The sequence below is a fragment of the Crocodylus siamensis genome, chromosome 12 (genome assembly GCF_052110815.1).
Source record: "Crocodylus siamensis isolate JL-2025a chromosome 12, ASM5211081v1, whole genome shotgun sequence".
In the NCBI taxonomy this organism is placed as follows: Eukaryota; Metazoa; Chordata; order Crocodylia; family Crocodylidae; genus Crocodylus; species Crocodylus siamensis.
In genome coordinates, this window is record NC_143406.1 from 50,584,759 (window position 1) to 50,603,954 (window position 19,196).

The following is a 19,196-nucleotide window of genomic DNA, read 5'->3' on the forward strand; positions in this document are numbered from 1 at the left end:
GGGTCTGGGCCTAGTGAGAGTCCGACCCCAGTGCCCCAGAGTGGTGCTCAGGGCTGGAAGCGCTGCCTGGCTGTCAGGCCCTGGCAGCGGTTCAGGGTCACTGAGTGTGGAGCAGCCCTGTGAACCCTGGGATCTGGGGACATGGCCCTTGCAGGGAGGCCCCGAGCAGCACGGGCCCTGCAGGGTGACGCGAGGGATCTCCCCAGGGTGGCAGCCCCAGGCAAGCTCCCAGGAAGGGCCTCAGGGCTGTCCTGCCAGGGGAGGCCGGCAGGCTCCAGGGGGAGAGCGGGAGCCAGGGGCAATGCCCAGGTGTGGCTGGAAGCTGCAGCCAGCCGGACGGCACGGGGAGAAGTTCAGCTGAGGCTGGGAAGGAGAACTGCCGTGTGCATCTGACAGCTGCGTGGGCACTGCAGAGCCCGGCGGGGCGGCCCTGGGCCACGGCTGCAGGCGGGTCCCTGGAGGCGTGGGCGGGCGGTTTGCCGCGTCTCTCCTGCACGGAGAGGCAGGACAGGCCAAGGGACTTGGCTGGGTCCCAGCGCCGTGGGGATACGATGGGGCTCTGCCCACAACAGCCCACAGCGTCTGGTGCCGGTGCCCTGCGTCTCCACCAGACGCGCCCACGCGCTGTGTGCAGGCCCGCTCCTTCTCTGCTGCTCCGCGCCCCTGGGGCTACCCACAGGCGGGGCCGGGCCGGGGCCGGGCAGGGCCTTGTGGCTGGCCAGGCTGGCGGAGACAGGTGCGGGGCTCCAAGGAGCCTGGGCAAAGCAACAGCTCCTGCTGGGCCAGGCTGCTCGGGCCTGTGTGGGGCCGCCGGCAAATCTCCTGCTCCCAGACTCCTCGGCCTGGGGCTGCAGACACTCGGCAGGCGTCCTGCTGCAGCCCAGAGGCCTGCGGTTCGGACGCCTCCTGGTTCAGGCACCACAGAAGCAGGGCTTGGTCCCGGCCCAGCCCACGTGTGCCACGGCTCCGTCGCCAGCCCTGCGGTCAGGTCCCAGGCCGCAGCGATGGGCAGGGGCCGAGGCGCGTTCCTGGTCTCCCTGCCCCAGGGCCCCGGCTGCCCCGGCCCGAGCATGCAGGTCCTTTCTCAGACAGCCCGGGCCACAGCTCCCCTTCCGGGGCACTGGCTCAGGTCTGTGCAGTAAGCGTGAGAGCGTGATCTCCTGGGGGCCGGCTGCTCCTTCACGCCCGCGGCGGGTCTCTGAGGGGCTTTGCGGGAGCCGGCAGCATGAGGCAAGCCCGGCCCTTCCTGCCGCTCCTTCGCACAGGGGCTAACGCTGACCAACTGCCCGTCCATGCTCCTCCGGCCTTGCCCCGCTCTGCCCCCGCCCCGGCTCTTCGAGGCTGCTCGGGCAGCGCCGCGCGTGACTGCGGGGTGCTGCGAGCCGAGTGTGCCAGGACGCCGCTGTTCTCGCCACCTTCCCCAGGCACGGGAGACCGCGGGAAGGCAGCGCCGTCTCTCGCAGTCATCGTCCTTTGCACCGTGCCCGGGCGCGTTGGGTGGGATGGTTCCTGGCAGCTTCAGCGAGTGGGCGTATGCGGAGATGAGACGAGCTGAGCACGGGCACAGCACGGTGGCGGTCGTGCTTCTCACATTCACACCAAGCTAGGAAGTGTTTTTAGGCCACTTATAAAAACCTTGTGTGTGTGTACGTGTGTGTGCGCGGCTCTAAAGTGATATTTGACCTTCAGAAAATAGGTGAGTCCTTGCTTGTTAACCCCTTTGCACCAGCTCCGCAGCTGCTCCAGCGCGCGTGAGTTATTGCAAATGTGGCTATTTCATATCGGCCTGATAACCTCAGAGTAGATTTTCATTGGTTATTGCGCCTATCTTTAAAATCAAGTACGGCAAGCCCTGCTTTATTATACCAGAACTGCCACTGTCTGATGAGCAAACCACACCACCTCAACTATCAAGGAACAGAGGAGGCGTGAAGGCTGAAGTTTATTCTGAGCTGGTAAGGAAGCTTAATCTATTTCTGTGCTCCATCTTTCACCTCCTCGCAGGTTTAGGCTACTAGTTCAACTGCAGCCTTAACCAGCAGCAGATAGTGGGAGGCATGGACCACGGCCACGTTTCTCACCCTGTGGGTCCATCAGGATGCTGTGGACAGAGAAGGGTCGCTGCAGTTTTGTGCCATTAGATCCCATAACAAGGAGCCACGTTTAGCGGTGCTAGGTTTGCTACCAAGCCAAGTGCAGGTTGCTCAGTGAGAGGATCTCCACAGAGGCTTCACCCCGCAGAGGGCCATGCTCAAAAGAATCCTCATCCCTAACAGTGCCATGCGGGGAGCCCCGGCTACATGAACCTTGAGGAGGGCCAGTGAATGCTTGTGCTGTCAGTGCGATGCGGGCATGCGAGACAGTATTGCTGGGGGTGGTGATTGTTTTGCTTGCACTTTTCACCCATGAAAAGAGGTTTTGCATAGCTGTAAACTCTGGGGCTTAAGGCTGTCAGATTTACTGTAGCACAACTCTCCTGTCAGACGCTGGGAACATAGCCCCACAAGGCTGACAGGACGAAAAGGCTGGCTGCTGTGTGGTCTGCTGTAATCTGTGATACTTTTCCAGTAATCTCCTGCCCCTACCAGGAGACAGGCTCACCCATCACAGGTTGGGATGTGTGTACTCCACGTGTCTGTTATATTGTGCATGTGTGCTCCATGGTGTAGGTACAGGTACATAGCAGGTAGGAATTACTCACTGAACTGTTACACCTTGGTATTAATTATCATGCCTGCCACATGTCTGGGCTACACATGGGCCAGGATGAGCAGAGGAGATTACGGTTTAATCCTATGGGGAGCAGAGCCACTGCCACCCTGCAGGGGAATGGAGCTGGGCCACACGTGCTGTGTATGTGGAAGCATGTTTTGAGATGAACATGTCTGTAGGTGAACATCTGCGTGGCGGCTGATCATGACACGGGGATCCTGAGCACAGGAGCAGCCCTGCGTGCGCAGCCCCGTGCCCCCTCTGCCCTCTGCTCTCGGGCAGGACCGAGGCACTGGGTGGAGGTGGCTCTTGAAGATGCTCACGCAGGAGCAGGCGGTTGTGCTCAGGGGTGTGTGACCCACTTACAGCTGATGTCAGCACGTGGGGAAGGAACGCAGTTCCAGGAACTAGAGCTCTGTCGCCTGCTCACACTAGGTTCCCCGGCATTGTGCACGGGGCCTCTGCTGACGTGAGTCGACCAGCAACAGATGGAAAGAAGGGAGTCCGTGCCTGCAGAAAAGCGAAGGGACGCAGACATAGGTGCATGTCAATGTCTTGTTAATATGGCAGGCAGAAGCATGGCTGGCAATAGGAAGCAAGCATCCCAGCTCCCAGCACCCATCCCATGCAGATCTTTGCCTTCCCCAGCTCTTGAGCTCATGCCCCTACATGTGCTAGGGGAGCTGGCATTTCACGGGTCCTCACACCCATGCTTCCTGCTCTTGTCTGTGCTCTCATCGCGGCAGGTCTTTGGACATCCATCCTGCCTGGGGCGTTCTTCACACCTCCCACTCCCACTGTGTCACCTCACCTCGGCCCCCATTGCACAAAGCATCACATCTGCCACCCTCCCTGTGCTCTGCTCCCAGGAGCGGGGCCAGAGCCCGAGGGCACACAGCACCGCACAGCAGCCTGGTGCCCTCTCGTGAGCCAGATCCTGCCTCAGGCAGCACGCAGCCATCCCCCGCTGTACAGAGCCAGCCTGTCTCTTATGCTGTAGAGAGCTGCTATTCTCCCTCCCCAAAAACATAGATGTGAAAGCTAGAAGGGAACGGCTGGTCTCCTGGTCTGACATCAGGCCCAGCACAGGGTGCTCAGTGTGCTCCCCACAGCTTCTAATCCAGCCAGAACAGCGCACGGTCTTCAGGGAGTGGCCGTGCTTCTGCCATTGGCACAGCGGGTGGGTGCAGAGTATGCGTCATGGTGGCACCCATGACAGCAACCGGCACGTGGCTTCAGTCTTGCCCTGCGAGACAGATTTCCCAGGCACGAGCCATCCCCATAGCTCTTTTCCAAGCCCTTTGCAACTGGGTGGACTCTAGAAGTGTCTGGAAGTGGACCAGCCACGTGTCCCTACTGGGGCGGCACTGACAATACCACCCTTGCTTCCACTCGTCTGTGCCCAGCGACTCATCCAAGGTTTGTTTTAGCTCTTACCGTGGCCCCTGCAGGAGGCCTGCGTTCATCTGGTGTCCACACAAGAGTGACCAAGAAGCCAGGTTTGCTTGGTGATGGCTCTTACTGGCCTGACTGTAGTTTGGAGACATCAGATGAGCACCTGAGCACAACATGCCTTTCCTCTGGGTGCAGGAAAGAGGCAGATATGGCCTAAGCTAAACACCAGGTACACTGACTTTTGCATGGCCTTGCCTTTAGCTGTGTTAAAACCCACTGTGCAGGTGAGCCTGGGCTACCACACACTGTGTGACCATAGCTCACAAATCAGAGCTCACTTGAGAACCTCTGCAATGTCGAGTCGACCGGCAACACCCTGGCAGAGTTTCTGCTTTAATTAGCAAGGGCTGCATGGCCCTGACTGGGGCCCTGAGCATGTCCATAGGTGCACACGTGTGCCTCACTGTGTGCGTGCCTTCATGCATCTCTCTCTATTTCATATTTAGTCACTTGCTGCATTTATCACTGGCATCATTAGCAGCCCTGATAGAATGATAAGGAAGAGGCCTTTGCGCCTCCCTCTGCTGAAGCTGGTTAATTGACATTTCCCCTCTGCAGCCCCCGCTCAAAACACATCATCAGCAGAGCTGGATCTTTACTGTGAACCTGTGGGTGGAGGGTATGTGGGTTCACGGGGGCGAAGCCCACCCACCGTTCAGCCAGCCGCACTGCAGTGCTGGCACAGGGGGTGCCTGAAGCAGGCAGGGTGTCAGAGTTTCTAGGGTCAGAAGGGACCTGAGCAGATCATCGAGTCCGACCCCCTGCCATGGCAGGAAAGAGTACTGGGATCAAACAACCCCGGCAAGGTGTCTCTCTAGCCTCCTTTTGAAGACCCCCAGGGTAGGAGCCAGCACCACTTCTCTTGGAAGTTGGTTCCAGATCCTAGCCGCCCTGACCGTGAGGTCGTGCCTCCTGATGTCTAGCCTGAACCTGCTCTCTGTCAACTTATGGCCATCATTCCTCGTTACTCCCGGTAGTGCTTGGGGGAACAGGGACTCTCTCTCTCCCATTGCCTGCTGGTCCCCCTTGGCCAGTTTATAGATGGCTGCCAGATCCCCTCTCAGCCTTCTCCTGTGGAGGCTGAATAGGTTCAGGTCCTGTAGCCTCTCCTCGTAGGATCTGCTGTTGCTACAAGATGAACACAATTTCTTGTAAATTCTGATTTGGGGCAGGGTGTACTATCTTTTGGTTGCATCTTTGTACCATACAACAATTCTCAGCGAGGGAGCCAGGGCATGCAGGGATGCCATGATATCATTTTAAAGGATGTGGTGCAGTGACAGCGTTATTAGATGTGCAAACACTTAGACGTGATTCATAAGATAAACCCAGAGATTTTAAATAGGAATCCACAGCATCAAAATCATTCTGACCTGTTGTGGTCTTCGAGTTCTTTGCAACAGAAAAGTGTCTCCGTTATAGAAAGAAGCACAGGGAGAGGCTGGAGCTGCTCCACTTGGTTTCCTTGTTTGGGACACGGGACTGACAGGACAGTTCTGGGCCCTTGGGTCCTGCCCCTGCAACGGCAGGCAGCCACATCGCGTCACCCCCTGCACGCACTGGCCCAGCGGCATCTCGCACCTCGGCAGGTCCCTGGTCCCACTCCAGCACCGCACCGCTGGCGGAGTTGGGAATCACCTCATCTCCAGCCTGAATTTATTTGGAGCCGGTGTCCCTGTTTGTCTCATGCCAGCGCTGTCCTTTCGCTTAAACCGCTCTTCTCCCTCACGGGCATTGACCCCTTGCGGCCTGCTCTCACAGGGCCAGATCTCCATCCTTCGTCCTGGGCCTCCTCTTTCGCTTTCAGCGGGGTGACGGGGCAGCACAAACCTGCTCCTCCGCTACCCCTCATGGCTTTGGTGGAGCTGCTGTCAGCTCCCTGGATCTGCTACCGATGCACTGGCTGCTCAGAACAGCGCAGGGTGGTGCCGGATCCTCTGCTTGGCCACAGAGACATGGGGGGCCCTTCTGTAAACATGGGGGCGTCCCAAAAACACCAGCAGTTCCTGACTGGAACTGGCTGGGATGTTTCACTTGAGCTCTCAGCATTGCCTGCGAGGAATAGGGCCGCTGTCCCTGCTGCTACCTGGGCCTCAGCCAGAGCCACATCCAGTTTGGGGCATCCCTGGGTAAGTAGGGTGTAAAGGAGCTGGAGAGGATCCAGGGACAAGTGGTGAAGGTGGTGAAAGGGCTGGGAAATGGGCCTGCCAGGGGAGGCTGAAGGAGCCAGGTGAGCTTCCTGCAGCGGGAAAGGACATCAAGGAGGTGGAGACATGATGGCAGCTGAAAGGCTGCTGTGAAGGAGGAAACCCTTCTCTTTCTGCAAAAGGCAGGACAGGTGGCCATGGGCGTAAACAGCAGTAAAGCAGATCCACAGCCGGGTGGAGAAAAGACTTCCCAGCCCCAAGGAGGGTTGGCCAGCGGCTGCCACGCGGAGCGGCAGGTGCTGTTCATTGGTGGCTACCACCGCATGCGGCCATTTGCAGGCCTGGCTCCAGCCGTGGCTGGCGGGGCAGGCAGGGCCAGAAGGGATGAAACGCATCGCTCAACGGCAGGTGGGACCCGGGGCACGGCGCGCACCCTGGGTGCTCGCGGCAAGGTGGAGAGCAGGTGCCACCAGGGGCCAGCGACAGGCCCTGCGTGGAGCCCTTCAGGGGCGGGGGGACAGCCAGGGCCCAGCCGGGCCGGCAGGTGGAGGGAGCTGGTCTTTTCCAGAGGCATCTTGTATTTCAGACCCCTCTGCCATGGGCCAGGACACCCAGTGTACCTACCTCCAGCTGTGCCTTGCTGCCCTTGCACTCGCCAGAGAAGGGGAAGGGACAGGTGAGGGAAGCATGGGGGCACCCACTCGTGAGCCGCTGCTCGTGCTCTTGCCCACGGCCCTGGGCGCGTCTCCCGAGAACGTGCGGTGCTCGACCGCACCGGGGCGGCACAGGAGGGAGCGTGTCCCCACGGTAGGGGAGGCGCGGGGAGGAGGGGAGCTGGTCCCCGCAGTCGGCAAGGGTGCAGTGGACTTTCTGGGGCAGGGGCGGGGGCCGGGTCTGAGCCCTGGCCACGGCCGCTGACCAACAGGACTTCTCTGGCCTCCCCCTGCAGAGGAGCTTCCGGGCAACCTGAGCTGCCTGAACAACTACGAGACCCGGGCAGACTGCACGTGGGTGACGGAGGGGCCCGTGGGGGACGGGCCCTTCTACCTGAATTTCACCAAGTAAGGCCCACGCGCGGTAGGGTCCCTGCCCGGGGCAGCAGGCTCGGCCGAGGATGGGGGGCGCATTTCCTGCACAGCTTCTAGCCACGACCCCATCAGGCCCAGCTCCCTGCTCCCAGGCCCTCACATCGGCGGGTCTGCAAAGGGGTGTGAGCAAGTCTCTGCCAGCCCCTGGCACGTGGCAGCCAAGCCTGCCTCAGCCTCAGCCGGGTAGGGCTGTGCCACCAGCCTCCCGTGCTCACCTGCTCTGCTACCTGCCCACAGCCAGCTGGAGCAGGGCGGTGGGGCTTCCCTGTGCCGTCTGCACTGGTGTGGGGTGGGGGCAACCGACCCTGAGCCTAGGCTGCTCCTGGCCAGCCTGCCCTCCACCCGGCACGGGTACAGACAGCAGAGGTTGCAAAGCCCCCGCGCGCACAACCATGGCACGGAGACAGGTTCAGCCTCTGCTTATTGCAGCGTGATGCCCAAGGAGACCACCATCTGCATGCTGACTGCCAGCGAGGACTTGCCACACTGGCATCACGGCGCCATCCATGTGTTGTATCGCTTTAACGAGTTGGACTGCTTCCAAGTGTCTCTGCACGGTGGCTTCTCCGAGGGCAATCGCACATACATCGCCTTCCAGGAGTACAAGCCCCGGCTGTACAGTGAGTCGGGGGCCTCCGGCCTGGGCCCGCCAGGCACCTGCGGAGGGGGAAGCCCGAGGGAGATGGGGCCCGAGCAGCCTGGCCTGCCCAGTTACCAGGAAGGGAGCCTCACCCAGCTAATGCTGGGGTTGGGGCAGCCACAGCCCCTCCAGCAGCCCTGCCGGGCCTGAGGGCTCTCGCTACCCTGCTCCTCTTTGCCCCGGGGAGTGAGGCCATGTCCCCTCCACACCTCTAGTCTGGGCATGGCTCCCCACAGCATGGAAGCACTGCTGGTTGGGACAGAGGAGTCCCAGGCCTGGGGACTGTGCCCAGAGGAGCACGCGGCTGCCTGACAGGGCCACGGGGATGCCCCGCGGTGGAAGCCGTCTCACACAGTCTCCTCTGCTCGCTGTCCTGCAGCTCAGGGGTCTCTGCGTGTGCAGGCAGGGCTGGAGCATGGTGCATGTGGTCACCGGCTGACAAGGCACTCCTGCCAGGACCCTTCTTTCCAGATGAGCCCCCTTCCCCTGGTGATGCTCTGACCTGCTCTGGGGGCTGAGCCAGTGTCCTGCTAGCCCCAGGATTAGGAGATGCTGAGAGCCTCCTCCACCTCCTGTGCCTGCAGCCAGCTGAGGAACATACCCTCTCCCCGTGGCTGCCATGTAAGGAAGCACTGGGAATAATGCATTTCTCTTCTTGCAGTTAAGTGTGATCCCCCCTCCAGCCTGCAGAGCAACTTCAGTGCTGACAAGTGCCAGCTCCAGTGGAGCGTGCCTGCCTTCCTGGAGCCGATTCTGCAGTATGAGCTGGAGTTCAAGGAGCAGAACGAGTCCTGGGAGGTAACTACACCAGCCTCCACTGGCAGGAGTGGTGCACAACCCCTGCCCCTGGCTTTGATGGACACCCCTGGCACTGGTATTTGGGGTTGCCTGGGCACCTGGCATCCCAGGAGGAGGTTGATGGATACCTTACAAGGTACTGACACTTCAGACAGGGGAGTGTCCCCCGCCTGAACCCCACCTGCCCCCCATAAGGTGGAGTCCACCTAGATGCAGCTAAGGAGGTAGGGTCGAGTAGAGTCTCAGCCTCTGCCATGCACTAATTGAGCTTTTCCTGTCATAACTTCCAGCAAGCCTTGCACAAAAACCTGTTCAACTCAGCAACAAGAGTCGAAATTGAGGCCACAGAGTTTCGAGCTGGCATCACTTACATTGCAAGAGTTCGCTGCAAAACTTCCCGACAGCTGACATCTTATAAGAGTCAGTGGAGTGAGTGGAGCCAGACGACAGCATTTCAGAGAGCTGCTGTCCCAGGTGCGGAGAGCGTTTTGTCCTGTTTCACTTCCTCTGATCTTGAAAGTCACTTTATTGAAAAGAGAGCGAGAGAGGGAGAAACATTGGGAACAGAAAGGCTGTGGGGACAGATTCATGAATCTGAATGGATATCTTTCCATCCTTTATACCCGTGTTGCTTTCTCCCAAGGTTTTAGCAGCTTGTTTTGTTTGCATGGGTTCTTGAAAGTATCTGGATGCATTGCAGTCTTTTTATGGATCATTTGTGAGCTGATTCTACTAACGGAATAATTTCTTTCCCAGATTTGGTACAGCTGCCTGAAGAGCTGTTTAGCACCCGTGTGTTGCAGTTTCTGTTCATTCCCATAGGTCTTAGCGTTATCCTCTACCTAGTGTTTAGCTGCAAGTTTCCCTCCAGGTATGTTTCAGACTCTCATGCAAGGTCCTGTTGCCTTTACTAATTTAAGTATAAATCACATATCCGTGTATTAGGGCCATGTCTCCCCTTCAAGACTCCAGTCTGTGAATACCTTGGGTTTAGAGGAGGGTGCTGTGCAAAGACTCCAGGACCATCTGTCTCTACATGCTTGAGATATAGCCCCCTTCCCTGGGTCTGTCTTCATTAGCTAAGTGCCTTGCAGGGAACCCAAATGAAGCCAAGGAGCTGGGTTGTGTCTCTTAAGGATACAAGAACTATTCTGAATAGGTTTTAAATGCTGGTGAAGTGGATAGCTTAGGGACGACTGGTGTGGAACAGTCGGTGAGCTCTGAGGGATCTGTCTGACAGCTGTTGAGGCTTTCCCCAGACACCAGCCACTGGGATCTGCAATAGTCAAGTGCTGAAACTCCAGAGCAGTCAGGCTCAGTGACGCAGATCCCGTTCCTGGGCTCTGGGCTGAGCTCAGGACCAGAGCAGGGAACACAGCTCGAAGCTCTGGCAAAACCCGCTAGAAGCCCCAGAAAGTCTCACAACGGCCAACAAGCCCCCAGATGGGCAGAGCAAAGCCGAGCCTGCCCCACACTCCCTGCACAGAGAGGCCAGCAGGCATCGTGCATGGGAGCAGTGGTGCGGGCAGCATCTGGAGGGGGGGATGCGGAGCTTATTGTGACCCATGCTAGATGGCAAGAGGAACAGGGCAGGTTTCTGCTACCTAAATATCAGGAGCCCCTGGCCCCCGCTCCTGGAAGGGCATGAGCTCAATGCCTACATGTGGAAGCAGCCCCGGCAGTTGTCTAATGTGGTTAAGCTGCAGTACACTGGGTCTCAGAAGACTTAGACACACCTGCAGAGAGGACTTGAAACCATAGACTTCAGCCATCAGAAATCTGGCTGTCTCCCAGCATGCTGTGCTGCCTGTTCACAAGGCACGACACACACCCCCTCGCAGTCACTCAGCCATGCACACAGACAGCGGGAGCCGTGGGAAAGGGCCTTGTGTAGGTGACCCTGCAAGCTGTTGGTACAATACACGGGGCGTTTCTGTGGATTTGAGGTAGGAAGTGTTGCTTTCTCTCCCCAGGGCAAAGAGCATCACCTGCCAGAGCATTCCCACCCCTGCTGCTTTCTTCCAGCCCCTCTACACCCTGCACAATGGGAACTTCAAGGTAACAGAAAATTCCCTTCCTTCCTCACGACCTGTCACACCATGTGGGAAGGTGGTTTGTAGGATCAGTCACTCCTGCTCCTGGCAGACAGCGAGGGGCTGGTCAGATGCCCCCAAGATGCTGACTGACCCTTGTGCCCAGCACAGAGCCCGCTTCTGGAGAGGGCTGCAGAGTCCGACTGCAGAGAGCGAGGATCGGGGCCAGCCCCTGGGAACTGCAGAAGCAAAGCACATGGGGCACAGCAGCCTCCTCACTAGTGTAGCTGCCTCCAGCCTTGTTCCCTCAGCCCCTGGCTTCCCTCGCACTCGCTGCAGGCACTGCTCCCTGCGTCCACGCAGCTCAGGCAGCAGAGCCACCCGCAGCACAGCTCAGGGCTGAAGTGGGAGGCCTGGTGGATAACACCTTCCCCTAAGGGGATCAGGGACCTGAATTCTCACTTTGCTATTCAGGGCTGGCTCTGTGGAGGTTCGGATGAGCGGCCAATTTGGGCTCTGCTGTCCACTGCCAAACCCAGCTGGAAGGAAGGGCTTAAGAGCCCCTGTGCAGGGTCTGCAGCCTGCCTCTAAGCAGGGTGTCCTGTATTTATCACTCCTTGCTCTAGGACTGGGTTGGCCCCAAGGAGGAATGTGGCCAGGTCAGAAGACATGAAGCTAGTGACCTCAGCAAAGTGTCTGCAGAGGCCGTGGCTGATCCAAGTGCTCATGAAGTGATCTCTCAGATCTCCTTAAAGTCACTGGCAAAGACCAGTGTGGCTCTTCAAGAGGATGGCTGCGCCCTTGCCTCAAGCCCAGCACAGCAATACATGGGTGCAAAAGAGGCAGCAGTGGGGCTGGCAGCATTGCTTCCACATGACCACGTGGAAGCAGGGGCCCTGGCCCCCTTGGAGGGAAGCGAGATGGAAGATGGCAGCCCTGACATGGAGGGGGGCCCTTTGCTCTACTTACAGCAGGGCGAGGCTGACCTGTACGTGCTGCAGAGGTCTTTGGAGCTGGAAAGCTTGTCCTTCTGCAGCAATGACTACTGTACCTTGTGCGATGGTGATGCTGCGGGGAGCTCGATCCCTGCTGAATGGCTGCAGCTCCTGGAAGGGGGAAGTCTGCCCAAGCATCCACCCAGCGGGGTTGACGCTGCCCTGCTGGGTCACCAGGTCTGAGGCACCCACCACCTGGCTCACCTCAGTCCCTGCTAACGTCCCGCTAGGTGCCAAAGATCCTGCTGAGGAGCAGACTGTGCCCAGCCCCTGCACAGAGGAGGGGGTCTCATGGCACCGCCTTGCTTTCCACCCACTCTGTGCAGGGGCTGAGCACGATCCCAGTTCTGTCACACGGTGGGCCAGGCACATGCCAGACCTGGGCACACACTCACCAAGGGCATCTCTCACACTAGCTCGTGGTGTCCAGCTGGGCCACGCCATGGTGCTGCGCGCATGCTGCCTCCTGAGCCAGAAGCACTGTAGCCACGTGCAGCCGAGCCAAGCAGGTCAGCTCAGCACGGCGCGAAGGCGGCTGTCACATTCTGCGCAGCAGGCAGGGCACGTGGAGCAGTGCCGTCTCTGCCAGCCCAGGAAGCCTCCGCACCCACTAGCAGGTGAAGCAGCAGGGAGGTCCCACGATGCTCCTGCGCTACAAGGCAGCTCTGCCCTGCTCCCAGCACAGGAGCACCCTGCCTGCAGCCCCTTGCAAGCCAGCTCTGTGTGGTCAAGAGCAGGGCAAGGTCGGTCAGGCCACTAAGCCGTGCACACCACTCAGTTCACAGCCTCGCTCCGAGCCAGTTATGGTGCTTCATAAAGACAGTGCCCTTGTAACACAGCTGGTAACAAGGTGCTGAGTTTTCTGCTCCTTAGCAGGATGCTGATCATGTTACACAGCACATGGTTTCACAGGAATGCCTGGTTCCAGTACTTGAACAGCTTTCAATGCTGCATTTTGCTGTTTTGAGCCTGGATGGCACTAACTTTCCAGCTCAGATTAGCTAAACTTGGAGTGTTGCTTCTAACTTTAGGGCAGATTGTTTCAGGGCACTCGGACCTGATTGCCAGCTGCAGATGGTAAAATCACAGCCCAGACAATGGCACGGCTTGGGGCTTTCTTGGTCACTAAAGGGTGACAACAAATTAGAGCCACCCAAGTCAATCTCGCTGCCCTTCCTGAATGAGCCTGGCTCCCTTCGCCTTCAGGCTTTCTGCTGGGCAGGTGCAGGAGTCCCCTCAACCCTGGGGCTCCCCGCTCCCTTTCCAGACGTGACTTCCTAAAGGGCATGCACATGTGCCTGCAACCACAGCTCCTAGAGGGGAAGGTCGCCGGGGCGGTAACAGACGTGCTGAGACAGTTGTGCACCCAGGCCAGCCACCATTGCCCACCTCCTTCCCCTCTCTGCAGCGTGTGGCTTTGCCTGGGGCTGCCCAGCTGGCCTGCATTCACACACCCAGTGTTTGCTAACAGCACTGAAAACACAAGGCTTTTGCAGCCATCCCAGCCAGCTCTTTGCTGAGAGGCCTTCATCTGGTGGGGAAAGCAGCACGAGCATTCAGACTCCATGGCCCACCTGGTTCTTGGCCTCTCTTCTGAAACAGCTGCAGAAGGAGCCACTTGAGCCTGGTTTTAGAGCTCCTGTCTCTGATGAGAAATTAGCATGCCCTGTGGGCCCTTGGCTGGTGGTCAGATTTTTCTTCTCTCCTTTATAAAAGAGCAGAAGGGGATGCCTTTTATAGCTTGCAGCTGCTCACCATGCAGGGACAGAGGGGAATTTGCAGTCCTTATGCTCTGCTCAGATGGCTTCTTCTGGGGGTTGTAACAGATAGAGGGAGACCTATAGAGCAAGGGTGTTAGCATGACTGATTCTTCATGTTTTGCAGTGTCCGTCCCATAATCCAGCTTGACACATTGTCCCAAAACTCAGGTATCAAGGGAAGAGTCAGAGAGACTTTGCCAGAGGCTGGCTGAGCCCACAGAGGCTCTCGGTTGGATCAGCTGAACAGCTCTTGGTTATAGCTGCATAAGAAACTTGCAGCAATGTAATGCAATGGTCCCTCAACCAGCTTAGCTTACTTCAGTGAGGAATCACTATGAGGCATTCTTCAGCTGAATCGCCCCTCCACAGAGGGTCTTCACCCACCTGGTTCAACCTGTTTCTGAAGGAGTTTGGTTAAGGGAGCACAGCGGTAGATCCCAGGAGGGCCCTGCCTCAGGGTGGGACATCTGTGGGGCCTGGGTCTTAAGGAGAAGGCAGCTTGCTGAAGCAGGGCAGTCTGGGGATGGAGCAGGCAACAGGCCTTCCAAGCTGGTATCATCAGGGGCAACATGGGATGGCAGGGGACAGCCGCAAGCCTTGAGGCAAGAGGGAGCAAGCAGGGAGCAGCAAAGCTGTGAAGGGGAGAGCAAGCCTAGATCTAACAGGATGGAAGCAGGGAGGCCGTGCAGAGACTGGGAACTGGCAGCTATGAGGAAGAGAGGGCAGCCACGTGCACCAGGCAGGCAAGGTGCAGAGGTCGTGGGAGCCTGGAGCTGGTGTGAGCTGCAGACACTAAGGGCTGCCCTGCCATCAGCGCTGTCTGGCACTGCGGCCCTCCGCGGGCACTCTTGCAGCACCGAGGCCACAGGATGTTTCCCTGGAGCCTGGGGGACAGACCTAAAATGTAAGAGCCAGTCACAAAGTGAGTGGGGGGGACGGGGGAAGGGGTAGGTGACTTTAACTTTTTTGCTTGGGGAAAAAGACACCAACATTTTCTATTTGGTCTTTGGCTAAGAAATCATGGGTGTTCTGGGTCTTCCAATGAAAAATTAAGAATTTTTAGAGGAAGTGCACGTACCTCCTGCAAAATTGGTCATTTAATTAAAAAAGAAAGAAAAAGCCCAAAACAAAACTTTGTCAAAAACCTGTGGATGGAAAAATGTTAAAACACACAGCCAGTCATACTGAATGGGCCGATACAGTTGGACTATACTTGAATCCTGCTCTTCTGTTGAGATACCCTGAGACTGCTGCAGGTTATTCTATTACTGATGATGTGTGAATTAAGAGCTATTAGAAACCTCTGCAGGATGACTGTGAGCAGCGTAGCTGTTTTCCATGGAGTGAGAAGTACCACAAAGCCCAGAGTAACCTCCAAAGGGGCTTGGCTACTTTTGGTTTGCTGTCTCCTCTGTTTTTCTTCGTTTGCTGCTGCACAGAATGGGAGAAGATCTCAGGCCATGGTGTTGCTTAGATTGTATTCATGTGAGCTAGTCCTACATTTGCCTTTGCCTGTGTAATGCATCACCTGCCGGGGGGCGGTGGGAAGCCTTACCCACCAATGGGGCTCTCCATCTGATCCAGCTTCCCCAACCTCAGGAGAACTTAAAACTGCCTACCAAGGCTGACTCCAGCCTCAGGCTGAATTAACCACCACTACACACTGTCCTCTGGATCAGAACAGAGCAAGTAGTTTCTTCACCTTCTCTGGGACGTGCATGAGCTCGCTCTCTGTGTTTTATGGGGAGAATGACTTGATAAAATGCATGGTTTGTAAGCAGTGGAGAATGTTGTGGTGTAACACTGGGAACATTAGCCATGAAGAAACAAAGCTTTTTTCTGTAACTTGCATTTTTTTTTCCTTGCATGCTTAAATAAATAAAGTAGAGCTAACATCTGCATGTGGTTATTGAGAAGCCAGAGCCCAAGAACATCCAAAAGATGCTTTGAAACAATACATCCAGGCTGCAAGACCACAGTGGGGCAGAAAGGAAAGGTTAGATTCTGGAAATGTCATGGTGGCAGCAGCATGTGAGGATAGGACAGTAGGTCACCTACATCTCCCTAATACCAGTTACATTTTAAGACTGGTTGGTGAGATGGTTTCTAATCCATCTAATGCTTGTCTTGTTAATTCCACATAATATACTAATATGATCTCAACATAGCTGTCAAAAGCAACAAGAGCAACACACTTCCCCAGTACTCACATTCACTCGCAGCAATCCCACTACCTGAACAGAAATCCCAGGTGATGCTACCAGTGTCTCTTGCTTGTTTCCCATTATTTCAGCCTACGTAACCCCCATGGTCTCCATGACCAGTGTCACTTCACTAGGAGCTACTTGACAACAGAGTCAATTTTGCAGCCACTACCATGAAATAGTAATCTCCCAAGTCTGTGATGGGAGGAAAAACTGTAACTGAGCACTGCGGTGTTCAGTCATCTGTGTGTTCATTTCAGAAGAGCGTGAGATGTCTTGAATCAGCATGTTCGTCCAGCATCAGGAACACAGGCTCATGCCAAAAGAAGAGTAGGCGTCTGCCTTGACGCAGAGGCAGAGGGGTTCAGCCAAGCTGCTGTATCCTCTGATGTCTTCTCTTTGCAATATGGCCTCTATCTTTTAATGCATCATTAACTTCAAGAATCAGATATTGGTGCTCAACTTTCTGAAGGCAGGGCCATATTAACCCTTCAGTGGGCCCTAGGCAAACAAATGCTTGGGCCCCTACTTTTTTCATTTTATAATTATAATATGTAAAATAAGCACAGCTGGGCCCCTTCTTTACTTAGCCAGACTAGGCATATGTCTAGGGCCCTATGTGTTAATCTGGCCCTGTCTGAAGATGTCCTAGAAAGGAGTCTCCCCATTCCACTTCCAAGAAGTAAAAGCCTGACCTGCAGCCACTTCCATTGCTTCTTCCCTGTTGTTGCCTTAGGACAGTGCCTAAAGGCAGGGCCCGTTCAGGCTGAGACAGGCAGGAGAAATCACTGGTCCTCTCCTGGCTAAGCCAGAATTGTAGAGGGGAGTGTTCTGTAAGTAGAAGAGAAGTCCCTTTTTCTTAATTTGAAGATTATAAAAGCAAAAGACAGAGAGAGCTGGCTAGTGGGACACTGGCCAGTACCAGACAGTACCGAACTGCTCCTCATGCAGGCCTGCCATGTGCCTCAGTTCTCAGGCTCTCTCTGTAATTCTGCTCAGGTGGCTCAATAATCCCCTTTCCCACCCACCCCCATCTCCAGCTCTGCTAAACCCCTCAGCTCTCCCACAGCACCTCAGTCCTGACTGGCAGTCCCTGCTCTCTTCCAGCCTGGGGGCTCCATGCTCCTCACTCCCATGTGAGCCCTTCTAGATAATGAAGTCACTGAATGTTAAAAATAGTTTACCTTAATCTTCAGTCATTAAATCTTCTCTAAAGATCTATTCGTGCTAGAGTCACTATGGCATTTCTGAACAGAGATAAGCATTAATCAGGTGAAGAGATCTAAGCTAGCTATCTGTTCTGAAAGTGCAGGCAGTGCTATCTGATGGTGTACACATTCCTGTACTGGCAGTGGCTAACAAGTGATCTGCTGGTGCTAGCAAAGAGGGTGAGCACAAGGGTTTGTAAGACATGGCTAGCCAGGGTCAAGGTTGCAACACCAAATCCAGCGTTTGTATTAACTTCTTGCTGCCCCTAGACCCAGCAAAGGCATCACCTGGAAAAATTCTCAGGGTTGCCAGGCTCAGTTCCAGAAGGGTGATCCAGAAATGAGACAGAAAGGGGGAGACCTAGAAGGAGAAAAGGGCATGAGGGAAATGTCTGGGGTGGCAGGGAAGACTGAGAGCTACTTTCTCATAGGCCTGTGCGAGTCGGCAGCTATTCGATCCTGCTTCGGATCTGGCCGCTTCAAATGGCCACGACCCGATTCAGAGCTTCAGACCGGGTTCCTGCTTCGATCCGGCTGAAGCAGCTCCGAAGCTTTGGAGCCACCTCGGATCCAGCCATAGGGTATAAGGGGGGAATCAATGAAATATCTATAACTTTGTTTTTTGTCTGATTTTGGATGAAACTTGCAGGGGTGGTAGCCTCTTCTAAGAGCATGAAGCCTGCCAAGTTTCAAGAAGATCAGTGCAGGGGTTTGGGAGGAACTGTACCCCAAACTTGAAAGCAAAACTCATGTCACTTGTATGTGTTACACCACAGGGGGCTGAAACCCACAGGGCTGGTAGCTCTTACTGAGGCCACAAAGCCTGCCAAGTTTCAAGATTGGAGCAGGGGTTTGGGGGGAACTGCACCTTAAGCTGCAGACGAGCAAAACTGGTGCCATGGGTGACCCTGTGTGTGTTAAGGCGCAGCAGGGTGACAGCTGCAGGGGTGGTGGCCCCTGCTGTGGCCACAACGCCTGCCAGCTGTGGAGGAGATCGGTGCAGGGCTTCTGGCTTCTGGGGCCCTGCACCCCGAGCTGCTGACAGACAAAACTGGTGCCACGGGTGCTTGTGGGACTGACTGTGTCCGTCTTGGGGCAGTTGTCTGTATTGACTCTTTCCTCTCCTTAGTCTGTTGTTTTGTATGTGTTAATCGTTACTAAATAACTGGTTACATTAGTTAGCAACTGTATATTGAGCTGGTCCCTGAGTGAATCATGATTGATTGGTAACTGGTGACACAGTAGCCTAGCTGCCAGGCCTGCAGTAATTTACGCCCCTCCCCCTACCCCAAGATAGACACGGTCAGTCCCACAGGCCCCCATGGCACCAGTTTTGTCTGTCAGCAGCTCGGGGTGCAGGGCCCCAAGACCCCCCTGCACCAATCTCCTCCACACCTGGCAGCATCACAGCAGGGGCCACCATCCCTGCAGCTGTCACCCCGCCGCGCCTTAACACACGCAGTGTCACCCACGTCACGAGTTTTGCTTGTCCGCAGCTTGAGGGGCAGTTCCCCCCAAACCCCTGCACTGATCTCCTTGAACCTTGGCAGGTGTCATGGCCTCACCAGGGGCCACCACCCTGGCAGTTTTCACCCCCCTGTAGTGTAGCACATAACTTGACGTGAGTTTTCCTTCAAGAAATTGGGGTGCAGTTCCCTCTGAACTCCTGCACCAATCTTCTTGAAACTTGGCAGGTTTCATGCTCTTAGCAGAGGCTACCAGGCCTGCAAGTTTCATCTAAATCAGACAAAAAACAACAAAGTTATAGATATTTCATTGATTCCCCATTATACCCTATGGCCAGATCTCTAAGGCGGCGCTGAAGTTTTTCTGAACCGCTTTGGAAAGTCTAACGAAGCCAGTGCTTCGATCCGGGCATGCTGCTTCGGACACAGAAGCATCCAAAGCTTCTCCGGATCTGAAGCACAGTCCGAAGCCTCGCACAGCCCTACTTTCTCAGTCTCCATCAGCTACTATCTGCTGCAGACACAGGCACCAGGGACCTGCCACACCTCACTCACACCTATGTCATTCAGGTGCCAGCTTTGGTATTTTTATCCTGAATGGTTTTTTTAAGCCCCAGCTTCTGGGGCCACAGGGTGGTCTGAAAAGCTCAGCTGTCATTGGCTAGCTTTCTTCTTTCAGGGAAAAGCATG

The 19,196-nt window shown here is 56.1% G+C and overlaps 1 protein-coding gene across 1 annotated transcript; it reads left to right on the forward strand.

Annotated features, from left to right (window-relative positions):
- The first annotated feature begins 1,887 nt into the window (after positions 1–1,887).
- Positions 1,888–12,051, forward strand: LOC149855198 (interleukin-9 receptor-like). The gene is made up of 9 exons (XM_090023200.1): positions 1,888–1,955; positions 6,901–6,990; positions 7,264–7,375; positions 7,832–8,022; positions 8,704–8,840; positions 9,131–9,307; positions 9,608–9,711; positions 10,814–10,898; positions 11,500–12,051. Exons 2-9 carry the CDS (start codon positions 6,912–6,914, stop codon positions 12,049–12,051), a joined length of 1,437 nt encoding a protein of 478 aa, XP_089879326.1. The 5' UTR covers positions 1,888–1,955; positions 6,901–6,911.
- The last annotated feature ends 7,145 nt before the right edge of the window (positions 12,052–19,196 follow it).